Source organism: Pseudophryne corroboree, chromosome 1, assembly GCF_028390025.1.
Source record: "Pseudophryne corroboree isolate aPseCor3 chromosome 1, aPseCor3.hap2, whole genome shotgun sequence".
NCBI classification, from domain to species: domain Eukaryota; kingdom Metazoa; phylum Chordata; class Amphibia; order Anura; family Myobatrachidae; genus Pseudophryne; species Pseudophryne corroboree.
Genome location: NC_086444.1, coordinates 93892562 through 93917681, shown reverse-complemented (window position 1 = coordinate 93917681; position 25120 = coordinate 93892562). Strand labels below are relative to the sequence as shown.

Sequence of the window (25120 nt, the reverse complement as noted above, 5' to 3'; positions counted from 1 at the left end):
AGCGCTTTATCCACCTTAGGGGGAGTTTCCCAACATGACCTATCCTCTGGCGAGAAAGGGAACGCCATTAGTAATTTTTTTGAAATCACCAATTTTTTATCGGGGAAAGCCCACGCTTCTTCACACACATCATTCAATTCCTCAGATGGGGGAAAAACTATTGGTAGTTTTTTCTCCCCAAACATAATACCCTTTTTTGAGGTACCTGGGTTTATATCAGAAAGGTGTAATATCTCTTTCATTGCCTCAATCATGCCACAAATGGCCCTAGTGGACACTAAATTTGACTCATCGTCGTCGACACTGGCATCAGTATCCGTGTCGACATCTGTGTCTGCCATCTGAGGTAGTGGTCGTTTCAGGGCCCCTGACGGCCTTTGAATCGTCTGGGCAGGCACGAGCTGAGAAGCCGGCTGTCCCGCATTTGGCATGTCGTCAAATTTTTTATGTAAGGAGTCGACACTTGCACGTAATTCCTTCCATAAGTCCATCCACTCAGGTGTCTGCCCCGCAGGGGGTGACAACACATTTATAGGCATCTGCTCCGCCTCCACATAAGTCTCCTCATCAAACATGTCGACACAGCCGTACCGACACACCGCACACACACAGGGAATGCTCTTAAAGGAGACAGGACCCCACAAAAGCCCTTTGGGGAGACAGAGAGAGAGTATGCCAGCACACACCAGAGCGCTATTATAATGCAGGGACTAACTGAATTATGACCCTTTATAGCTGCTTATTGTATTAAACTGCGCCTAAATTTAGTGCCCCCCTCTCTTTTTTACCCTTTCTGTAGTGTAGACTGCAGGGGAGAGTCAGGGAGCTTCCTTCCAGCGGAACTGTGAGGGAAAAATGGCGCCAGTGTGCTGAGAGAGATGGCTCCGCCCCTTTTTCGGCGGACTTTTCTCCCGCTTTTTTCTGTATTCTGGCAGGGGTAATTACCACATATATAGCCTCTGGGGCTATATATTGTGGTTATTTTGCCAGCCAAGGTGTTTTTTATTGCTGCTCAGGGCGCCCCCCCCCCCCAGCGCCCTGCACCCTCAGTGACCGGAGTGTGAAGTGTGTATGAGGAGCAATGGCGCACAGCTGCAGTGCTGTGCGCTACCTTGGTGAAGACTGAAGTCTTCTGCCGCCGATTTTCCGGACCATCTTCATGCTTCTGGCTCTGTAAGGGGGACGGCGGCGCGGCTCCGGGAACGAACACCAAGGACGGGTCCTGCGGTCGATCCCTCTGGAGCTAATGGTGTCCAGTAGCCTAAGAAGCCCAAGCTAGCTGCAAGCAGGTAGGTTCGCTTCTTCTCCCCTTAGTCCCTCGATGCAGTGAGCCTGTTGCCAGCAGGTCTCACTGTAAAATAAAAAACCTAATTTAAACTTTCTTTCTAGAAGCTCAGGAGAGCTCCTAGTGTGCAACCAGCTCGGGCCGGGCACAGAAATCTAACTGAGGTCTGGAGGAGGGGCATAGAGGGAGGAGCCAGTGCACACCAGACAGTACCAAATCTTTCTTATAGAGTGCCCAGTCTCCTGCGGAGCCCGTCTATTCCCCATGGTCCTTACGGAGTTCCCAGCATCCACTAGGACGTCAGAGAAAAAGGTATAAACCGCTGCCCAGGGCGCCCCCCCCTGCGCCCATGTACAAGCCGTCGGCGCGGGAGTAATGGCGCGCAGCGCGCTGCTTGATACTGGCGGGGGTCTGGGAACCGGCACCCGGGCACCGAATAAGCTCTTTTATGCCAGATTTAGAACATCAGTAACCTGCTGCCCAGGGCGCTCCCCCCAGCGCCCTGCACCCAGTGAGTGCCGTTGGTGTGTGGGAGCATGGAGCGCAGTGCTACCGCCGCGCTGTACCTCCGTTACTGAAGTCTTCTGCCATCACTGAAGTCTCCTGTTCTTCTAGTACTCACCCGGCTTCTTACTTCTGGCTTCTGTGAGGGGGGTGACGGCGCGGCTCCGGGAACAAGCATCTAGGCGCACCAAGTGATCGAACCCTCTGGAGCTAATGGTGTCCAGTAGCCTAAGAAGCAGAGCCCTTGAACTAAGATGAAGTAGGTCTGACTTCTCTCCCCTCACTCCCACGATGCAGGGAGCCTGTAGCCAGCAGGTCTCCCTGAAAATAAAAAACCTAACAATAAAGTCTTTTAGAGAAACTCAGTAGAGCTCCCCTAGTGTGTGTCCAGTCACTCCTGGGCACAGAGTCTAACTGAGATCTGGAGGAGGGGCATAGAGGGAGGAGCCAGTTCACACCCAGTAAAAGTCTTATAGTGTGCCCATGTCTCCTGCGGATCCCGTCTATACCCCATGGTCCTTACGGAGTCCCCAGCATCCTCTAGGACGTTTGAGAAATCGAATATTAGCATGATGCACTTTAAGGTCTTTTTATTGTGCAGCAAAAAAATAAAAAAGGGGAGCAGAATAAAACAAATGCACAAAGCAAAATGTGTGTGTGTACATTACTGCAATACAGCTCAACAACATTGCTGCAAGTTTTCCATAACAAACAAGTTAACAAAAATAAAAACCCAAAAAAATCAAAAACATGATAAAGATACATAAACGGGACTAGAAAAAGGAAAAAGGGTAAAAATAAAAACAAAGACAAGGGTCAAATAACAAAACAATAAAACTACAGACTATAGGTGGGTACTAAATTGAACGTCGTCGCTCATTTTGACCCTTCCTGAGCGACGTTGTGTACTTTATCACTAAGTGTGTATGCCGCCGAGTGATGTGCGGCCCCGCGGGACGTTAATGACCCTCGCTGTCGGCCGTGCATACAGCTCATTTTGGACTGTTGTCCAGAAACTGCATGCACGACCCAGCCGCCGCGTGACGTCACTGAGCGATATCGTTTGCATATCGCTCAGTGTGTATGCACTGCAGATGACCACCCTGGCAGGGATGGGAACACACTAGGTGACGTCGCTCAGAGCACATTGCCTAGTGTGTACCCACCTTTCGGGGATCAGGAAGCTATAGAAAAGTAAATCTGCTTGTCAGTCATAATAATGTTTGACTAAGAGAAAGTTACATAATTTCTGCTTGGCATCAAAAACATATGCTGTGTAACATATTGGAATAGGAAATGGGGAGGAAATGGCAAAATGGAAGATGAAGAGGGTAAGGGAGGGGACGAAAAGGTTCCCCGGAGTTGGGGTCCAGGTAGCCGAAGACTTAAAAAAAATAAAAAAAAACACACCATACGTTATGGTAAGAACTTACCGTTGATAACGGTATTTCTCCTAAATCCACAGGATAACAATGGGATATGATGAAGCGACAGCGAATTTGCACCAATCGGTCAAAGCTTTTCCGGCCTCCCAGCATGCAACGGGCCTGTCCATATATCCTCGCCTCCTTGCTCAGGCAAATCAGTTGTATTCCAAAGCTCAAGGCAGGAGCATCATAGAGAGTCTTAATCAGGTGAGAAGAACACACATGCACACCCTTCTGTACAAGAAGGAAGAGGTTAGTGAGTAAAAGGATCCTCAAATCAGGTGCGTCAGGATGGGATCCCTGTGGACTTAGGAGAAATACCGTTATCAACGGTAAGTTCTTACCATAATGTATATTTCTCCGGCAGGGTCCACAGGTTATCCACAGGATAACAATGGGATTTCCCAAAGCAATTTAGTGGTGGGGACGCTCCTGATTGGACAGGAGAATCCTTCGCCCGAATTAAGCGTCATGAGAGGCAAAGGTATCCAAGGCATAATGTCTAATGAATGTGTTAATGGAAGACCATGTGGCTGCCTTACATATCTGTTCTGCTGAAGTACCATGTTGTGCTGCCCATGATGGACCTACCTTACGAGTAGAGTGAGCAGACACATTAGCCGGAACAGGGAGATCAGCCTGAGAATATGCTTCTGAAATTGTCATCTGAAGCCATCTTGCGAGTGTCTGCTTATCAGCAGGCCATCCTCTCTTGTGAAATCCGTTGAGAATTAAGAGAGATCTGTCTTTCTGATGGCACTGGTACGATCCACGTAGATCCTTAATGCATGGAACACGTCCAACGATGCATCTCCCGCAGAAAGACCCGGTACCTGGAAAGCCGGGACTACAATTTCTTCATTGAGGTGGAATTTAGACACCACCTTCGGAAGATACCAAAATCTAGTTCTGAGAACTGCTTTATCTGGATAAAAAAAACAGAAATGGGGAACGACATGATTATGCCCCTAAATCTGATACTCTTCTAGATGACGCCATAGCCAGTAGAAAGAGAACTTTAGCTGTCAACCATTTAAGATCCACTTTATTAAGTGGTTCAAACGGGGCAACTTGAAGGGCTTTCAGGACTAGACTTAAGTCCCAAGGCACTGTAGGAGGAACAAAAGGAGGTTGAATGCGCAGCATTCCCTGGAAAAAAAGTACGCACATCCTGTAAATTGGCAATTTTCTTTTGAAACCATATAGTCAATGCTGATACTTGCACTCTCAAGGAAGCTACCTTCAAACCTTTATCCATTCCTGCCTGAAGGAATGCTAAGACCCTGGAAACTCTGAAAGATTTAGGGTCCACTTTCCGTTCACTGCACCAATGAATATAGGTTTGCCATATTCGGTGATAAATGCGAGCTGAGGAAGGTTTCCCTGCTCTAAGCATAGTTTGAATTACCTGTTGTGAGAATCCTCTTGACTCCAGGATAGAGGTTTCAAGAGCCACGCCGTCAAAGACAGTCGATCCAGATGTCTGTCATAACAAGGACCCTGCATCAGTAGACCTGGACGTTGAGGGAGTAGAAGTGGAACATCCAGCGACATCCTCTGCAGATCTGTGTACCAATGTCTTCTGGGCCAAGCCGGAGCTATTAGTATCACGGCACCTTTTCCTTGCTTTATCTTTCTCACCACCCTGGGTAATAGGGAGATTGGAGGAAACACATAAACCAGATGAAAATCCCATCTCACCAACAGGGCATCCACAAAGATCGCTTGCGATCCTTTGTTCTTGACCCGTATGTGAGCACTTTGTTGTTCAGACGGGACGCCATGAGATCTATCTCTGGCAACCCCCACTTGTTTACTAGAGTCTGAAAGACCTTCGAGTGTAGAGCCCATTCGCTTGCCTGAATGGCGTGTCGACTGAGAAAGTCCGCTTCCCAGTTTAGGACTCCCGGAAAGAACACTGCGGACAAGGGGGGTAATTCTGAGTTGATCGCAGCAGAAACTTTGTTAGCAGTTGGGCAAAACCATGTGCACTGCAGGGGAGGCAGATATAAAGTGCAGAGAGCGTTAGATTTGGGTGGGTTATTTTGTTTCTGTGCAGGATAAATACTAGCTGCTTTATTTTTACACTGCAATTTAGATTGCAGATTGAACACACCACACCCAAATCTAACTCTCTCTGCACATGTTATATCTGCCTCCCCTGCAGTGCACATGGGGGGTAATTCCAAGTTGATCGCAGCAGGAAATTTTTTAGCAGTTGGGCAAAACCATGTGCACTGCAGGGGGGGGGGGGGGGGGGGGCAGATCTAACATTTGCAGAGAGAGTTAGATTTGGGTGGGTTATTTTATTTCTGTGCAGGGTAAATACTGGCTGCTTTATTTTTACACTGCAAATTAGATTGCAGATTGAACACACCACAACCAAATCTATCTCTCTCTGCACATGTTATATCTGCCTCCCCTGCAGTGCACATGGTTTTGCCCAGTTGCTAACAGAATTCCTGCTACGATCAACTTGGAATTACCCCCATGGTTTTGTCCAACTGCTAGCAAAGTTCCTGCTGCGATCAACTCAGAATTACCCCCAAGGATGGATGATGAAGTTCTGCCCACTTTAGTATGTGACTTACCTCCTTCATCGCTTTTCGGCTGTGAGTTCCTCTTTGATGGTTGAGGTACGCCACTGCCGTTGCATTGTCCGAGCGGATCTGGACTGGTTTTCCCCCGAAGAATGTCCTTTGCCTGAATCAGTGTCATGTATATGGCCAGAAGTTCCAATATGTTTATTGGCAGGCAACTTTCTTCCTTGGTCCATTGCCCCTGAAAACACAACCTTTCTGACACTGATCCCCAGCCCTGGAGACTGGCATCTGTCGTCAGAATTTCCCAATCTGATAACCAAAAGGGTCTCCACTTTTCCAGATGGGATGTCTTTAGCCACCAGGCTAATGACCTTCTTACTTCTATCGTATGAAACATAGTCTGTGTTTTTATCGTCTGATGCAACCCATTACATTTGGCAAGAATCAGACGCTGCAGAGGCCTCAAGTGGAATTGTGCATACTCCACCATGTCGAATTTTGACACCATCAAACCCGTCACGCGCATTGCTGTGTGAATTGATACTTTTTGACTGTGTAACAAGTCCTGAATCCTTGACTGGACCTTGGATATCTTTGTTCAGAGGTAAAATTACTCTCTGAAGACTTGAAACCAGTACAGCCCCCAAGTGAGTCATCCGTTGTGACGGAATCAGAGACGATTTTGCCCAATTTATGAGCCACCCGTGGTTCTGCAGACATGTTATTGTCTGTTGCAGATGGCATAAGAGCAAATCCTGCGTCTGTGCCAGGATTAAAAAGATCATCAAGGTATGAAAATATTCTTATCCCCTGCTGGCGGAGATAAGCTACTATTACCACCATAATCTTGGTAAATACTCTGGGAGCTGTGGATAACCCAAAAGGAAGGGCCTGGAACTGAAATTGCTGTTGGAGGATAGCGAACCTGAGATAGCACTGATGGGACAGTGCTATATGCACATGTAGGTAAGCATCCTGTATATCCAGGGATACCATATAATACCCTGGCTCCATGGCCACAATGATGGAATGTAACGTCTCCATGTGAAACCTAGGTACCCAAATGTTTTTGTTCAGTACTTTGAGATTGAGAATGGGCCAAAATTTGGCTTCTGAACTAAAAACAGGTTGGAGTAAAAACTCCGTCCTCGTTGTGCAGGAGGAACTGAAATGATTACTCCTGACTGAAGCAATTTCTGCACTGCTTCTAACAAAGCCCTGGCCTTTGTCTCTACCCGAGACGGGCTGGTACAAAAAAAAACCTTCGAGGAGGGTGCTTCTTGAAGGCAAAAGCATAACCTAGACATACAGCTTCCTGCACCCAGGCATCTTGTCACGATCCGGGTATCTGGACGCCATTACTTACCCTTCAGATGCCTCCTAAGGCTGGCTCAGCGTTCCAGGACCGGATCCCGCTGTTCCTGAGTTTCCACATGCAGAATGTCAGAGTGGTGATTTCATCAGCCGCGGCCTCCGCTGTGCCCGCGTGGTTAAATGTGCGCTTGTCAGTCTGGCGTCTCCTGTCTCCTGTGGCCGGCGTCGCCATTACTGTTTCAATTCTCACATGGATTACAAACCAAACTTCCCTCCAAGTGTCTGCATGGGCGCAGCCATCTTGGATTTTGTCATCTGAGCATTTCCACCAATCTGCTGTCTGTATTGTTGATTTGCATAATTGCCTAGCCAACCCCTTCCTTGCTGCAGGTATAAGTAAGCTGTGCCTGAGCAAGGAAGGCGTCAGTGCTTTGGTTGTCTAACCTAGTTCCAGTTTGTCTCTCTCCTGTGGTTGTCTTCCAGGTTCCAGCTCCTGTCTCCAGACTTCTGCTATAGAGACCCGCACCAGCATTCCATCTGCGGTGTAGCCTGACTCTCCGATCCATTCTGGACTCACCTGTTTCCAGTTACAACAATCACCTGCTTCCAGCCCAGCTTCCAGCAGTGTACAGCTTCTCTTAAAGGGCCGGTGTCCTTTCTGCAGTTTACCACTCTCCACCGGTATTATTATTTCACCGCTCTCAAACTCCAAACTTCATCAATCACCTGCTTCCAGCCCAGCTTCCAGCAGTGTACAGCTTCTCTTAAAGGGCCGGTGTCCTTTCTGCAGTTTACCACTCTCCACCGGTATTATTATTTCACCGCTCTCAAACTCCAAACTTCATTATTATTTCATCGCTCTCAAGTTCGTTTATTATTTAACTGGTTCCAGCCAGTATCCACTCCGTACCAACAACAGTCTGGTTCCAGCCAGTATCCACAGCAGCCGTTTTATCTTCAGCAACCCAGCCTTTCCTGGAACACCAGCTGGTACGATCCTGGGTTCTCTCCATTGCTACAGTCAGGTCTGGTAAGGACTTTCCAACTAGAAGATTATAAGAACTGTCTCACTCTACCAGTGCCTGTGGCCCTTGCCACCCTGTAGTACCCAGGAATTGTATTTATCCTCTGTTGACTTTTATGTTTCCTTTACTGCTGCTGTGTTACGGAGTTTGTCATAATAAACATCATTGACTTTTATCCTGGTTGTCGTGGTCACGCCTTCGGGCAGTTATTCTACATGTTACTTACATGTCTAGGGGTCTGATACAACCTCCCAGGTTCCGTTACATCTCAGCCCCTACAACTGAGGCTGCCTCCCGTCAGCTCAGGCCCTCAGTTGTGACACATCTGTTGTAGACTGCTGCCAGATCTGTGCAAACTGAAGTCGACCCCCCGCCCTGGGGTCCCCCAGATGGAGGCCCGCACCATCAGGCTGATGGTTTATTATCAGTTTTCCCAACCGGTCCCCTGGTAGCCCAATGCTTTTTAGTCTTACCATACTTGTTGTATTGGGCCTGCTTGCCATCACTTTTTCCTTTAGCTTTTCCTTGAGACCGAAAGGGCCGAAAAGCCGGAAACTATAGGTTTGAAATTGTATGTGGAAGGAAACTTGACCTTCTTGGAGTCTGCTTCTGACTCCAGAATATCTGTCAATTATTTACCAAAAAGAATATCTCCAGAAAAAGGCAAAGATTCCAAAACCTTCTTCGATTCTGAATCAGCTTTCCACGTACGTAGCCAAATTGCTCTGCAAGCAGGTATTGTTGAAGCTGATGCCCTGGAGGCAAATAGTACCCATATCCAATGCTGCTTCTTCCAGGAACATTGCAGCCGGTTTTATATGAGCTATATGGGATTTTTGCTCTCTAGATGCTATAGAAAAATCCCCCTCCAATGCATCAGCCCAGGCAGCCACTGCCTTTGCCATCCAAGCTGAAGCCATGGCTGGCCTTATGACTGCCCCAGACAGGAAAAAAATGGTTTTTAGAAAACCATCCACTCGCCTATCTGTGACATCATTTAATGATGTTGAAGGAAAAGATAATGTAGATTTTTCGCAATAATCGAATTACATGCGTATCTACTTTAGGAGCCACCTCCCTTTTTAAACAAACCCCAGCTGGAAGAGTATAATTTGAATTCCATTTCTTAGGAATTCTAAACTTCTTATTGGGCGTAGCCCAAGCCTCTTCCATAATTTCCGTCAGCTGATCTGACCCTGGAGACTCAGTCTTAACTGTTTTGGGACCTTTAAACACAGGTGCCATGGTTTATAACACAGGCTCTGCTGAATCCTCTAAGGATAGAATGGCTTTAATTAACTCAGCTATATTCACTGAGCTGAGATCTTCCTCCTCCTCTTCGTATGCCGAAGTAGAATTAATTGAGCTTTCACCTTCCGATGAATCCTCATCTGAATCATGTGTAGCCTGCGAGGGTGAAGATTTACTTACCACCGGCTTATCAGCTTGTTTCTTTTACTACCACCTAGTGGCAAGAGGAATTCCCTATTTTTAATAATTGCTTTATGTGATATGTTATGATTAAATTGTTACTTTTTTATATAGAACAAACCATCCATTTTCATTATTATTATTGTTATTCTTACTATTTATCATTATTATTGTCTTTATTTAATGTATTAATTTAATACATACAGCCAGCGCAGGTACACACCCTTTTTCTTTTACTGTTTCTTTTGAGAAGCTGCTGCTGGAAGTGATACACCATAGGTGGTGAGCTGCATGTAAGGGTTAACAGTGTAACCTATCCCTGGTACAGGAGTTGGAGGAATTATCCATTCAGCTATACTGGATAACGTCTGTGCAAACATAGCCCAAGGTGGATCCACCTTGACAATGCTGATTTATATACAGGAATGAAAGCTATACCTTAAACACACTTTACGTGTACGGACTTTGCGTACAAACGCCGCGCTGACTGTACAAAGTACACAGCGCGTACACACCCAATGAATACACTTTAAACCTTATGCAGCAATGCAGTGTGATGCTATTACACTTTAAACCTTATGCAGCAATGCAGTGTGATGCTATTACACTTTAAACCTTAGCAGGGAAAGAAATACACGACACCAGTCTGTAGTTAAACCACTGGGTTCCGACACCACAGCGTATTATTGCTGAAAGGGGGTTACAATACAAACAATACAATATAACAGAGTAAATGGCTACAGTCAATGTTACATACGTGAGTGGATTCGCTTGCGCAACCCGGTCCGGTTCTCGGTCATCTGATAGATAACGTTGTGAGCCTTGTGTCTGACCAGGCCTGCAACAGGCTCTTCTCTTTATACAATTCTTCCAAAAGCAATACAATGGATACTGTTATCTCTTTGTCCATTGGACACAGGAATGCACATTTACAGTACAGGAGAGGTCATAGGTCGGTTTGAATAGGTAGGCGATGTCTTTCCCAACTGCTCTTGTGGGTGGTCTCCTCTGGATTCCCGCCGCATACATAATGTACAGTAAATACAGTTTATATCTATATTCTGCTCCTGCACATAACTATCCGCAGGAACATGCGATCTTTCTCAAACCAACACCGGAATGTTACCCTTAAAATCCCCTTCAGCTGGATACCAAACACCACCTTATGACCTTGTTCTGTCCCCTCCTATTCTGTAAAGGTGAATCCCTTTGTTCTGAAACCATTCAAACTGTTGTTACTTTCTGATGTGGTGCAGGGATACTATGTGTACATTGTGCACTATTTGGATTAAATATGTAATGTGTTTTGATAGCTTTCCATGCGTTCACAAACTCTACCGTAAATACCCATACCACGCGCTAATGCACATGACCGTGGGAGCGACCATACGCAAATTGCGGATATGTGCACGCACAGCAGAGCAAGTACGCGCACGGAGGCCATCTATGTGTGGTTTGTACTTGGTGTGTGTGTTGTAATATTTTTCGACTTTGACAACCTGCACCTGAATCTACCTTGTATTTTTCATTAACACCTGGTAAAAGATAAAACAATTTGCACACAAACCATCCTGAACCAGATCCTGAGAGGATAACACAGCTTTGCAAGACAAACATGATATGAGTGTTGGTGTTGCTGTGAGAGTACCTTCCTCACCTTTGCCGCTCTTAAGACATGATAAATAATCAACACTTCCAAGGTGTACTACACAATTTGTGACTGTAATCACTTTACATTTCTTAAAGTGATATACAATCTGACCCTACCCATGCACCAGCATTGAGGATCAGAATAAACAAACTGACAGAAATATAGTAAAGTCAGCAGTCCGTCACATGGTATACATTAGTATAATAAGCAATATGAGCACATCAACTACAACTACATTTTAAGTATGTAGGAGAACACATTACTGCATCATGTTTAAACAGATCTAACGTATTCAGACGCAATGCAAAAGAAACAACAGTACATGTATACAGACTCATATTCACTTATCTAACTATTCGTACTCAAAGGGTAGATAGAGACTTAGTGCTGTATAACCCGTACTCAGTAGAGTGGGATACAGGGAGACTCATCTTGCTTCCAAGACCGATCAATACGTTAGCGAACGCTGAGTGGATCCAGATGCTACGAGTATACACTGCCGCTCCATGAACCTATAGTGAACACAGATGCTCAGTGAACACAGACACACCAGTCACACAGCCGCCTATGCTGCAACTGGTTCCCCTACGTGTACAGCGTCTGAGACAAAAGCGGGAAACAGTTCATGGCGGGAAACTCAGAGGAAACTGGTCATGAACCGGGGGGAGGGGCGACCAGGAGAGCGTCTGACTCCTCACTGCTGACATCAACCCTAGGGATCGCGGCCTCATACTATTCCTGGAGCCTCTGATCCCTAAGGCCTAGCGCTGGTGCACCTGAGGTGGCAGCCGCGTCAGCTACTGTTTGGTGGTCTCCTCCCAAAACAGTGTGGCTGTGTCCGTATTCCCCTTCTAAGCGGAACTCATGCCTTACCTTCTCCCTGTGCTTCGGCCACAGCCTGGTAACGTCTGCTGGACCTGCTAGTATATCCGACACAGACACTGTACTTGTGGGTACGCGTTGTCGCGACCCAACTGAGAGTTATTTGAGTGACTCTTTCTAAGGTACGTATAAGCCACTGTTTAGAAAGATCCCTCAAAAAAATAGTAAGACTATAAAAATAAAATAAGAAAGCTTAGGGCTGCTAAAACCAACAGCCCTCTGACCATGGTCCGTCTCCTGTCGCACCAAACAAAAAACTGATTTGCCTGAGCAAAGAGGCGGGGATATATGGACGGACCCGTTGCATGCTGGGAGGCCGGAAAAGCTTTGACCGATTGGTGCAAATCCACTGTCGCTTCATCGTATCCCATTGTTATCCTGTGGATCTGTGGACCCTGCCGGAAAAAAACAGGGATCACTTTCATGAAGTGAGTAGATGCAACTGAAACTATTCTGAACCTTCAAATATTTTCCACAAGAATGTTTGTGTCTGTTGGGAAGGATTGGGAAATCCAATGTTTTAAGATCATTTGTTTGGCCACTGTGACCATAACCACTAGGAGAGGTATATGGGGGCCCAGCGATGTGCTTGGAATGTCCAAGCTACATCCTCTGCGATTCATTAAGCCACAGTGGGCGAGTTACAGCATTGTACCTAGTAAAGTGACTGGCAACAGCTATGAAGGGACCTATAGATATTTGTTACAACAGGCAGAAAAAGAAATCATATCGAGTGTATAAAAACATTACGTGCCGCCTTTCACTCTATGGACGCTAAAGTCAGGGTCAGCGCTACCATTAGGCAGATCTAGGCAATTTACTAGTACACCCAGGGTAAGGGGGTACCCTAAATACTGGATAAGTAGCATAATGTTCACATACAGAAATTTTAATGCACCTGCAGTACCCCCTATGTGATGCCAATCATGAATGAGAAGCAGCTGGTAAGTTCCTCTGACACTGCGGGCCACTGCTAAGTGTTACATTGGGAGTGTTGTGCTTGGGTATGATGTTGCAGATGCATGTCACACTCCCAGTCTCAGAGCAGAGGATCGGGGCCGGTGCTAGGGTGTTCGGCGCCCCCTGCAAACTATAAATGTACGCCCTCCCATACTTTACAAAGGGACAGCGCACGTCAAAAAAGGGATGTGGTCTCACAAGGAAGAGGCGTGGCCACACAATAGTACCCCCATTTAAAACGCCCCTGTAGTAGCGCTGCTTACAAATGACCCCAGTAGTAATGCAGCTTACACACAATGCCCCCAGTAGTAGCGCAGCTTACACACAATGTCCCCAGTAGTAGCGCAGCTTACACATAACGAACCCAGTAGTAGCGCAGCTTACACATAACGAACCCAGTAGTAGCGCAGCTTACACATAACGACCCAGTAGTAGCGCAGCTTACACATAACGAACCCAGTAGTAGCGCAGCTTACACATAACGAACCCAGTAGTAGCGCAGCTTACACATAACGACCCAGTAGTAGCACAGCTTACACATAACGACCCAGTAGTAGCGCAGTTTACACATACCGACCCAGTAGTAGCGCAGCTTACACATAACGAACCCAGTAGTAACGAAGCTTACACATAACAAACCCAGTAGTAGCGCAGCTTACACATAAAAACCCAGTAGTAGCACAGCTTACACATAAACCCAGTAGTAGCGCAGCTTACACATAACGACCCAGTAGTAGCACAGCTTACACATAACGACCCAGTAGTAGCGCAGTTTACACATACCGACCCAGTAGTAGCACAGCTTACACATAACAAACCCAGTAGTAGCACAGTTTACACATAACGAACCCAGTAGTAGCGCAGCTTACATATAACAAACCCAGTAGTAGCACAGCTTACACATAACGAACCCAGTAGTAGCGCAGCTTACATATAACGAACCCAGTAGTAGCGCAGCTTACATATAACAAACCCAGTAGTAGCACAGCTTACACATAACGAACCCAGTAGTAGCGCAGCTTACATATAACAAACCCAGTAGTAGCACAGCTTACACATAACGAACCCAGTAGTAGCGCAGCTTACACATAACGAACCCAGTAGTAGCGCAACTAACATATAACGAACCCAGTAGTAGCGCAGCTTACACATAACGAACCCAGTATTAGCACAGCTTACACATAACGAACCCAGTAGTAGCGCAGCTTACACTTAACGAACCCAGTAGTAGCACAGCTTACACATAACGCTCCAGTAGTAGTGCAGCTTACACACAATGCCCCCAGTGTAGCGCCGCTTACATAACGACCCAGTAGTAGCGCCACTTACGCATAATGACCCAGTAGTAACGAAGCTTACACATAACGAACTCAGTAGTAGCACAGCTTACACACAAACCCAGTAGTAGCGCAGCTTACACATAACGAACCCAGTAGTAGCGCAGCTTAACCATAATGACGCAGTAGTAGCATAGCTTACACATAACGACCCATTAGTAGCGCAGCTTACACATAACGACCCAGTAGTAACGAAGCTTACACATAACGAACCCAGTAGTAACGAAGCTTACACATAACGAACCCAGCAGTAGCGCAGCTTACATATAACACCCCAGTAGTAGCGCAGCTTACATGTAACGCCCACAGAAGTACAGTTTATTCACATCCCCCCCTCCCCCACACATATACACATACATACATACATACATACATACACACACAGACTTTCTTACTTACTCTACCTGTCTGGCAGGATCTGGAGCAGAATGTCCTCCTCTGTGGCACTGCACTCTGCTGGTCCCGTGTAGCTCCGCCCGTATAGCCCTGCCTCCTTTTCATCTGATAAGTCACTGCCACTGGGAGAGGAGGCTTTAAGCTGCCGACACTGCTGCCCGTCATGCAGTCACAGGTACAGCAGCCGGCAGCAGTCGGGAGGCCTGGCGCAGCAGCGGGGATGCAGAGCAGGGAGAGCGTCTCTCCAGCCTGGCGCCTACCTGCTCTGCATCCCTTTGCTGAGTGTGTAGCGCCGGGCCTGCAAAGGATGATGCAACTAACTCCCATCAAAACAACGCGTTCCCGGCCAAGGGCCGATACATTGCAATGGCTGTACACACTAAAATGATTTAATGAAAGACAACTGCACCGGGTCACATGCAATATCTTCTGATTGGTCGTGGACCCGCAGGAGAATGCAATCGGGCATACACACTTCCCGATACGTTGTTCTGATTTGTCCGGAAATGACATATTGTGCTGATATCGGCATAGAGTGAACCCACCCTAAGGGCTGTTGGTCTTAAGGCTTGCAGTCCCATTAATAGAGCAGTCATGGACGGACCTTGCAGCACCACACAGCGCTGTATCACAGAATGTGTGAGCATTTCTACTAAGACCATTCCAAGTCATCTACTTGTACTTCTCAAACAACATTTAGAAGTTTCCTATCTGATGAAGCAGGCTGTGACACGTGAAACGCGTCCTTTATTCACATTGTTATAACCGCTTTCATGAAACACAATCTGCTCCAATATCAGATAAACAAATGAGTACTGAGCTATTACAGTGTTGGATTACTTATATCTTACGGTAATTTTACCAGCACACGAGTCTATGAGATACCTATCTTTCTACTTGCGCCAGTGCTGTCTAAATTATATATGATGGCGTCCTGTCTCCCAGTACTCTTCAACTTCCTGTAGTGTATAATTCACAATGGGCCTCATTCTGATCCCGCTGACTATGCTTCCCGATGCGCAAGGTACTGATATTCGGAACTTAGCGCATGCGCAGGGCCCGCTCTGTGTGTGCACAAACGGGTCCTGCAATGTAGGAAGTAGTCGGCATCAGACTGTCAGTGACTGACTATCTGATGCCATTTTTGGGGTAGCAATGGCCTCAGTTTGAGGAAACGGAGGTGTGTCTCCGCTGTTTAGTGTGAGGGAAGGGGCCAGAGATCTCCGTTGCATGACGGATATTTCCTGGCCTCTGCGATAGGCGGCTTGCGCAAGCCACCTGATGGGGTCGCAGTGATCCGATGCTATGTCCTAAGACTCCGGTCAGATCACTATTGCAGCAGGAGGGGTTTGCTTGTAGTAGACGCCTTCCGCTGCATAACCATACAGAGCTCTCTCTGCCAAGGAAGCAGCAGTGATAGCTTCTCCAACCACATCTGAATGAGCCCCTATGTATTTACTTTGTACTGCACTCGTACCACACATATATTGAAGCTACGTAAATGTTCATAATTGAAAAGGTGCAATTGTCTGGTTCTGCCTCCACTTGTCAGTTCAAAATATAATTTAATCAATGTATCAAAGAAAGAGCTGGATAACCTCATTTTTAAAGCTAAAATGTGCAGTGGGTCTATATTGACTGAACAGCACTTAACCTTTATCTGTTGTTCCAATGTTCTTGAAAATGCATTACTTTACCTAATAAATACGTTTTTCACAGGAGGAAGCCCACTTTATACTGCTACATCTTACTGTATGTCTCCTATAACGCGGGGTGATATTTCCGATTCTTTCACAGCGAAATCCAATAAGATTATACTTTGAGTGATCACTTATAAATCTGAGTTTAAGTCTTACCATCAATTTGTCTTTGTAGGATGCTGACAACTGGGCAAAGATCTGGGGAGGTCATCATTCGTGTGACCAAAGAATCATCCAGCTGCTCAAGACCAGGACCGAACATAGCAAAGCGTGGCTCAGACTGCATGACCAGCGATTGCAGGAAGGAGGTCACTGCGCCATAAAGGGGACGTCTGAGCTGCATTGACTTTCTGGTTTTGGGGCAGCCCCGTAAGTATCTATTAATACAAAAAAAAAGACAAGTCACTTACTGTGAATTAAAGTTTTTTTGCGTAGTTCAGTAGGTTATACAATAATACTGATGGTATGTACTATGATCCGGCATTCTCCCAATTCAACTTTATCTTTACTTTCAATAAGCAATTCAAATACATTGTTTTTTTCAAGCTGCTTGAAAGCCTTACACTTCTTGGTACTTTACTGATTGGGGATTGACAACCAGTGGTTCCAAAACTGGGTGCCGCGTCACCCTGGGGTGCCTCGGGGAAGGTTCTGGACTAAATCAAATTATTTATGGTCAATGTAATAGGCAAAACAAGTGTTTGTGGCTTTCAATCATAAACTATGTAGAGAAAGGGAATCATGTCCCTCACCAAATAATCGAACCTAAGGATGACGTATAAACATAGTTTATTTAAGAAACCTTTACGGCGGGATGTAATGCCGCACGAGTCCGGTGGCCATGCGGGTTGCCAACTGAACTCGGACGGTTTTTTTAAAGGGGCAATCACTCACGAGGAATGGTTTGCCTTGTAAGTGTTTGCCCCTTTAGAAAACGTCCGAGTTCAGCCGGCAACCCGCATGGCCGCCGGACTCAGGCGGCATTACATCCCGCCGTTGGTCTAGGGGTGCTGTGAAAATGATTCTGATATTTTAGGAAACTGTAATTCGAAAACATTTGTGAACCACCACCTTCAGCAGCTGTAGAATATCTATAACAATATATTGCATCTCTTTCTGCGCCAAAAGGGTCAGACTTTCTTCTGGATTCCCCTGTATTTTGGCCCTGTCTACACGCTCCCTCCTACCCTGCCTCCTTGTTGCGGGGAGTTGCAAGAGCAAGGACTGGTGGTAAAAAACATGCGCCTATAGCTGCCCTTGTCCCAAAACGTAAAAAAAAGTGTCACCCACACTCTGAACAAACAAGACAAGTAGATTTTACCAAGAGGGTCTGTGGCGCTTGAAATGAAAACCACTTCAAATGTATACACAGGTCCCTGTTGTAATTGGACTCCTTATCCTTGTTCTTTACTCTCCTGGAAATTAGGATGCTCCCCAATTCATTCACAATGGATATATGTGAAAAGAAGGCTCCAAATAGTGTAAAACCATTTATTAAAAACTAAAAAACACAAACATGGGCAGAAAATGGACTCTCACCATCCAATAGATGTAAATGGACAGAAAAGCAAGTTTTCAGAAGATCGCCAGGCGTCCCCAGGAATCGTCACCAAACAAGCAGGTAAGTAGTTCCAATCACCGCCCAGAACCTCCACCAACGCGTTTCGATAACCTTCTGTTATCTTTCTCAAGGTGTAGGAGGTAACTGCATGGTAAGTGGTATTTATACCAAACAATGAAACCAGATAAAAAACCTAATTCCAGACATAGACCAACTGCTCCTCTATGATCCCTATTCCTATCCATACCCAAATAGCAAACAACCGCTCCCCACAAGTCCGTTTTTGATTTTCCCATGTATCCATAATCCGACAACAGGTGCGCATCAAAGTCCATCTGATTAATATCTATTTCCGGTGGGTGGAAGCGCCGAGTGGGGTCCGTCCCATCCCTGACTACATCCGGCGGAAGAAGGTCACCCGAATCCTTGTGCATTAAGGATGCTACCTTCCACGCCACACTTCCGGCGGAAGTCGCTCGATCAGACGAGACAACACATTCGGCGAAAGAAGGTCAACATAATTTCCATCACTAGTGCAGCGCTTTCCCACCGGTTTTTGCGTCTCGCTTCCGGCAGGGGAAGGTAATCTGTCACAACATCCTGCCGCACTATTTCACCAGCGGACAGCTCAAAGTCCTTTGCGTTCCATCTCCAATTATGCGTGTCACAGCGAATGCGGATGTTTTAGTGGCCCGGAACAATGTCTCAGATGTTTGTCAATTGTTGTCAGGAGCAACCCAATGGATAGGAGAAAACACAATGTAATTAGCACAAAAAAATATAAGATGATCCAACTTCAAATATTAGTGCAATACATTTAAAGAAACCATTTGCTTTCAAAATCTTTATTTAGACCAGAGGGCTCTAAGGTTTTATAATTAAAAAGGCATTGCATTTCATATTTAGCTAATTTCTTTTGAATATCTCCTCCCCTTTTATCAGGGTGGATTTTCTTTAATGCCATGAAATTCTTGCTATGTTTTACATTACAATCATGGATTTTCCTAAAATGTGACGATAGAGCATGGGTGTCAAGCCCTTTCTTGATGTTCCGAAGGTGCTCGCTGATTCTCACTTTAAGTGCCCTGCTGGTCAATGGTTTCTTTAAATGTATTGCACTAATATTTGAAGTTGGATCATCTTATATTTTTTTGTGCTAATTACATTGTGTTTTCTCCTATCCATTGGGTTGCTCCTGACAACAATTGACAAACATCTGAGACATTGTTCCGGTCCACTAAAACATCCGCATTCGCTGTGACACGCATTCATTGGAGATGGAACGCAAAGGACTTTGAGCTGTCCGCTGGTGAAATAGTCCGGCAGGATGTTGTGACAGATTACCTTCCCCTGCCGGAAGCGAGACGCAAAAAACGGTGGGAAAGCGCTGCACTAGTGACGGAAATTATGTTGATCTTTTTCCGCCGGATGTGATGTCGCGTCTGATCGAGCCGGAAGTGTGGCGTGGAAGGTAGCATCCTTAATGCACGAGGATTTGGGTGACCTTCTTCCGCCGGATGTAGTCAGGGATGGGACGGACCCCACTCGGCGCTTCCACCCACCGGAAATAGATATTAATCAGATGGACTTTGATGCGCACCTGTTGTCGGATTATGGATACATGGGAAAAATCAAAAACGGACTTGTGGGGAGCGGATGTTTGCTATTTGGGTATGGATAGGAATAGGGATCATAGAGGAGCAGTTGGTCTATGTCTGGAATTAGGTTTTTTATCTGGTTTCATTGTTTGGTATAAATACCACTTACCATGCCGTTACCTCCTACACCTTGAGAAAGATAACAGAAGGTTATCGAAACGCGTTGGTGGAGGTTCTGGGCGGTGATTGGAACTACTTACCTTCTTGTTTGGTGACGATTCCTGGGGACGCCTGGCGATCTTCTGAAAACTTGCTTTTCTGTCCATTTACATCTATTGGATGGTGAGAGTCCATTTTCTGCCCATGTTTGTGTTTTATAGTTTTTAATAAATGGTTTTACACTATTTGGAGCCTTCTTTTCACATATATCCATTGTGAATGAATTGGGGAGCATCCTAATTTCCAGGAGAGTAAAGAACAAGGATAAGGAGTCCAATTACAACAGGGACCTGTGTATACATTTGAAGTGGTTTTCATTTGTGCCTATAAACATCTAATTGATGGTGAGAGTCCATTGGATATTCACATCTGTGTCTTTATATCTAATAAATGGTATTACACTATCTGGAATTTTACTCCCACATGTACACTTTGTGAGTGTATCGGGGAGATTCTGCACCCTCGGGAGAATTAGGAACAGGGTTGCTGGGATCCATTACAGCAGTGGCTAGATTTCTTAAAGCGAATTTTATTCATCTTGGGGTACGAGTCCAGTCACATTGTCATATTATCAATTTGATTTAGCATAACAGTATCACGCTATGTTTGCATTTTTTATCATTTGTGTTTAAGAGTTTTATTCCCGGTGAACACGACCATTTGATTCAAGCTCCCCAGACCCTCTTGGTAAAATCTACTTGTCTTAGTTGCAAGAGCAAGTTTCCAGGAATACAGACGCGTACTATGGAAAGACGTGTGTGTGTACTGAAGAAAAGCTGCAAATTACATTTACGTCCAACTATGAATAAGGCCCATGTGTTACCACCTCTAGGACCCCTGCTATGATCTGAATAAATGGTATATAGAGATTAAGTGCACAAACAGAGTATTATTATAGGGTAAAGTGAAAACAACCTTTGTGATGGGTTAATTAATGAGATTAATTATAGCTTTTAAATGGTCATCAGCATATTAACCTCTCAATGTGCTCAGTAAATCCTTTACAACTACTTGCATCTTAATATCGGGGCTAATTCAGACACGATCGCTGCTGTGCGTTTTCGCATAGCAGGCGATCAGGTCTGAACTGGCCATGCGTATGCACCGCAATGCGCAGGCGCGACAAACCGCACCAATGGGGATCACCGGGCAGCGACAGGATGGTGTGAAAATTCTAAACTCACCGACAGGAAGAGGGCGTTTGTGGGTGGCAACTGACCGTTTTCAAGGAGTGTCCGAAAAAACGCAGGAGGGACCAGGCGTTTGGAGGGAGGGTGTCTGACGTTAGCTGCGGCCCCGATCATCGCACTGGAAGAGTAAGTCCTGAGCTGCACAGACACTGCACAAAATTAGTTTGTGCAGCTCTGCTTCACATGCGATCGCACCCCTGCACAGCGTTTTCCCCCTCCCCCTGCATGCGGAGACAACTTGATCGCAGGGATGCAAAAAACGCACCCTAGTGATCAGGTCTGAATTAGCCCCATCATTATTAAAGCCGGGTACACACTGGGCGATAAAGGGAATGCTGGCGATTAATAACGACTATATCGTTGAACGATATTGCGTTCAACAATATAGCGCATACACACTGAACATTATCGTTCCATGATAACGATCAGTGACATCACCGCCGGCATTCCGAACGTGCAGCTCAGCCCGACTTTGACGTTCAACATTATCGTTTATTTTTTAGGCTGAAATCGCCCAGTGTGAACCCATCTTAAGTGCTGCAGATAAAATTAGGACCTGTTAGAAACTAAATGAGCAGTCATAATAGGTCGGCCGTCAGAATCAACGATGATGGTCTACTGCAGAATTACTGTGATTCTCAACTACTCACATAGACATATAATTGAGATCTTTCCCCTCTGCTGACTCAGAGATGCAGGATTTCAGGATATCTAAATCCGGCAAGCTATGGCAATCAATCGAAGACCACAAGAGAACATCTCGCAGCAGAAAGTATTTCCAGAGAAGGCGGTCTTGAACCATTAAATGCCAGTAATGGTTTGTTACTCCGAGCATGCACAGGTCTTGTGGTGAAAGAAATGACATGATGTACAACTGCATATCAACCTGAAGAACATAAAAAAGGGACAAACATAACATGTTTAATTTGTAATATTAAACAATTGGGCACATAATAATACATCATAACTAGGGAAGCCAATCCTGTCCCATTTTTGTAATCCCGGGACTGGATTGTAAACAAACAACATACATATATGTGCGCGCGCATACACAGACACACACAAAGTATAGCCAGTACCTCCTCCTACATACACACACACACACACACACACACACACACACACACACACACACGAGCATAGACAGCACTCTTCCTACATACAAATGTCTCCTCATACATCTTGTCTCAATACGCCATATAACGGGAGATGCCTGGCATGAGTGAGCCGATAGGTCCCGTGCAACTCTGTTAGTATTGGGCTTTTTTTTTTTTTTTTTTTACAAAAAATAAGATTTTACTTACCGATAAATCTATTTCTCGTAGTCCGTAGTGGATGCTGGGACTCCGTAAGGACCATGGGGATATAGCGGCTCCGCAGGAGACAGGGCACAAAATAAAAGCTTAAGGATCAGGTGGTGTGCACTGGCTCCTCCCCCTATGACCCTCCTCCAAGCCTCAGTTAGGACACTGTGCCCGGACGAGCGTACATAATAAGGAAGGATATTGAATCCCGGGTAAGACTCATACCAGCCACACCAATCACACCGTACAACTTGTGATCTGAACCCAGTTAACAGTATGATAAACGCAAAGGAGCCTCTGAAAAGATGGCTCACAACAATAATAACCCGAATTTTTGTAACAATAACTATATACAAGTATTGCAGACAATCCGCACTAGGGATGGGCGCCCAGCATCCACTACGGACTACGAGAAATAGATTTATCGGTAAGTAAAATCTTATTTTCTCTGACGTCCTAGTGGATGCTGGGACTCCGTAAGGACCATGGGGATTATACCAAAGCTCCCAAACGGGCGGGAGAGTGCGGATGACTCTGCAGCACCGAATGAGAGAACTCCAGGTCCTCCTCAGCCAGGGTATCAAATTTGTAGAATTTAGCAAACGTGTTTGCCCCTGACCAAGTAGCTGCTCGGCAAAGTTGTAAAGCCGAGACCCCTCGGGCAGCCGCCCAAGATGAGCCCACCTTCCTTGTGGAATGGGCTTTTACTGATTTTGGCTGTGGCAATCCTGCCACAGAATGTGCAAGCTGAATTGTACTACAAATCCAACGAGCAATCGTCTGCTTAGAAGCAGGAGCACCCAGCTTGTTGGGTGCATACAGGATAAACAGCGAGTCAGATTTTCTGACTCCAGCCGTCCTGGAAACATATATTTTCAAGGCCCTGACAACGTCAAGCAACTTAGAGTCCTCTAAGTCCCTGGTAGCCGCAGGTACCACAATAGGTTGGTTCATGTGAAATGCAGAAACCACCTTAGGTAGAAATTGAGGACGAGTCCTCAATTCCGCCCTGTCAGAATGAAATATCAAGTAAGGGCTTTTATATGATAAAGCCGCCAATTCTGACACACGCCTGGCTGAAGCCAAGGCTAACAGCATCGACACCTTCCATGTGAGATATTTTAAGTCCACAGTGGAAAGTGGTTCAAACCAATGTGACTTTAGAAAACTCAACACCACATTGAGATCCCAAGGTGCCACTGGAGGCACAAAAGGAGGCTGTATGTGCAGCACCCCTTTTACAAATGTCTGAACTTCAGGTACTGAAGCCAGTTCTTTCTGGAAGAAAATCGACAGGGCCGAAATTTGAACCTTAATGGACCCTAATTTTAGGCCCATAGACAGTCCTGTTTGCAGGAAATGAAGGAAACGACCCAGTTGAAATTCCTCTGTAGGGGCCTTCTTGGCCTCACACCACGCAACATATTTACGCCAAATGCGGTGATAATGTTTTGCGGTTACGTCCTTCCTGGCTTTGACCAGAGTAGGGATGACTTCTTCTGGAATGCCTTTTTTCCTCAGGATCCGGCGTTCAACCGCCATGCCGTCAAACGCAGCCGCGGTAAGTCTTGGAACAGACAAGGCCCCTGCAGTAGCAGGTCCTTTCTTAGAGGTAGAGGCCACGGTTCGTCCGTGAGCATCTCTTGAAGTTCCGGGTACCAAGTCCGTCTTGGCCAATCCGGAACCACGAGTATAGTTCTTACTCCTCTCCTTCTTATGATTCTCAGTACTTTTGGTATGAGAGGCAGAGGAGGGAACACATACACTGACTGGTACACCCACGGCGTTACCAGAGCGTCCACTGCTATTGCCTGAGGGTCCCTTGACCTGGCGCAATATCTGTCCAGTTTTTTGTTTAGACGTGACGCCATCATGTCCACCTTTGGTTTTTCCCAACGGTTTACAATCAGGTGGAAGACTTCTGGGTGAAGCCCCCACTCTCCCGGGTGAAGGTCGTGTCTGCTGAGGAAGTCTGCTTCCCAGTTGTCCACTCCCGGAATGAATACTGCTGACAGTGCTATCACATGATTTTCCGCCCAGCGAAGAATCCTTGCAGCTTCTGCCATTGCCCTCCTGCTTCTCGTGCCGCCCTGTCTGTTTACGTGGGCGACTGACGTGATGTTGTCCGATTGGATCAACACCGCCTGACCCTGAAGCAGAGGTTTTGCTTGACTTAGGGCATTGTAAATGGCCCTTAGTTCCAGAATGTTTATATGAAGAGACGTTTCCAAGCTTGACCACAGGCCCTGGAAATTCCTTCCCTGTGTGACTGCTCCCCAGCCTCTCAGGCTGGCATCCGTGGTTACCAGGATCCAATCCTGAATGCCAAATCTGCGGCCCTCTAGTAGATGAGCACTCTGCAGCCACCACAGGAGAGACACCCTTGTCCTTGGCGACAGGGTTATCCGCTGATGCATCTGCAGATGCGATCCGGACCATTTGTCCAGTAGATCCCACTGAAATGTTCTTGCATGGAATCTTCCGAATGGAATCGCTTCGTAAGAAGCCACCATTTTCCCCAGGACCCTCGTGCACTGATGCACTGAGACCTGTCCTGGTTTTAGGAGGTTCCTGACTAGCTCGGATAACTCCCTGGCCTTCTCCTCCGGGAGAAACACCTTCTTCTGGACTGTGTCCAGAATCATTCCTAGGAACAGTAGACGTGTCGTTGGAATCAGCTGCGATTTTGGAATATTTAGAATCCACCCGTGCTGACGTAACACTACCTGAGATAGTGCTACTCCGACTTCTAACTGTTCCCTGGATCTTGCCCTTATCAGGAGATCGTCCAAG

General features: G+C 46.1%; 1 protein-coding gene across 1 annotated transcript in view; it reads right to left on the bottom strand.

The window, feature by feature from the left end:
• The window catches only part of FBXO4 (F-box protein 4), a 65580-nt gene that overhangs the window by 35517 nt on the left and 4943 nt on the right, over positions 1–25120 (bottom strand). Inside the window, exons 2-3 of the mRNA XM_063938657.1 lie at positions 21674–21909; positions 16612–16832 (exon numbers count right to left, since the gene is read on the bottom strand). Coding sequence (XP_063794727.1) covers positions 16612–16832; positions 21674–21909 — 457 coding nt within the window. The remainder of the gene's footprint in view (positions 1–16611; positions 16833–21673; positions 21910–25120) is intronic.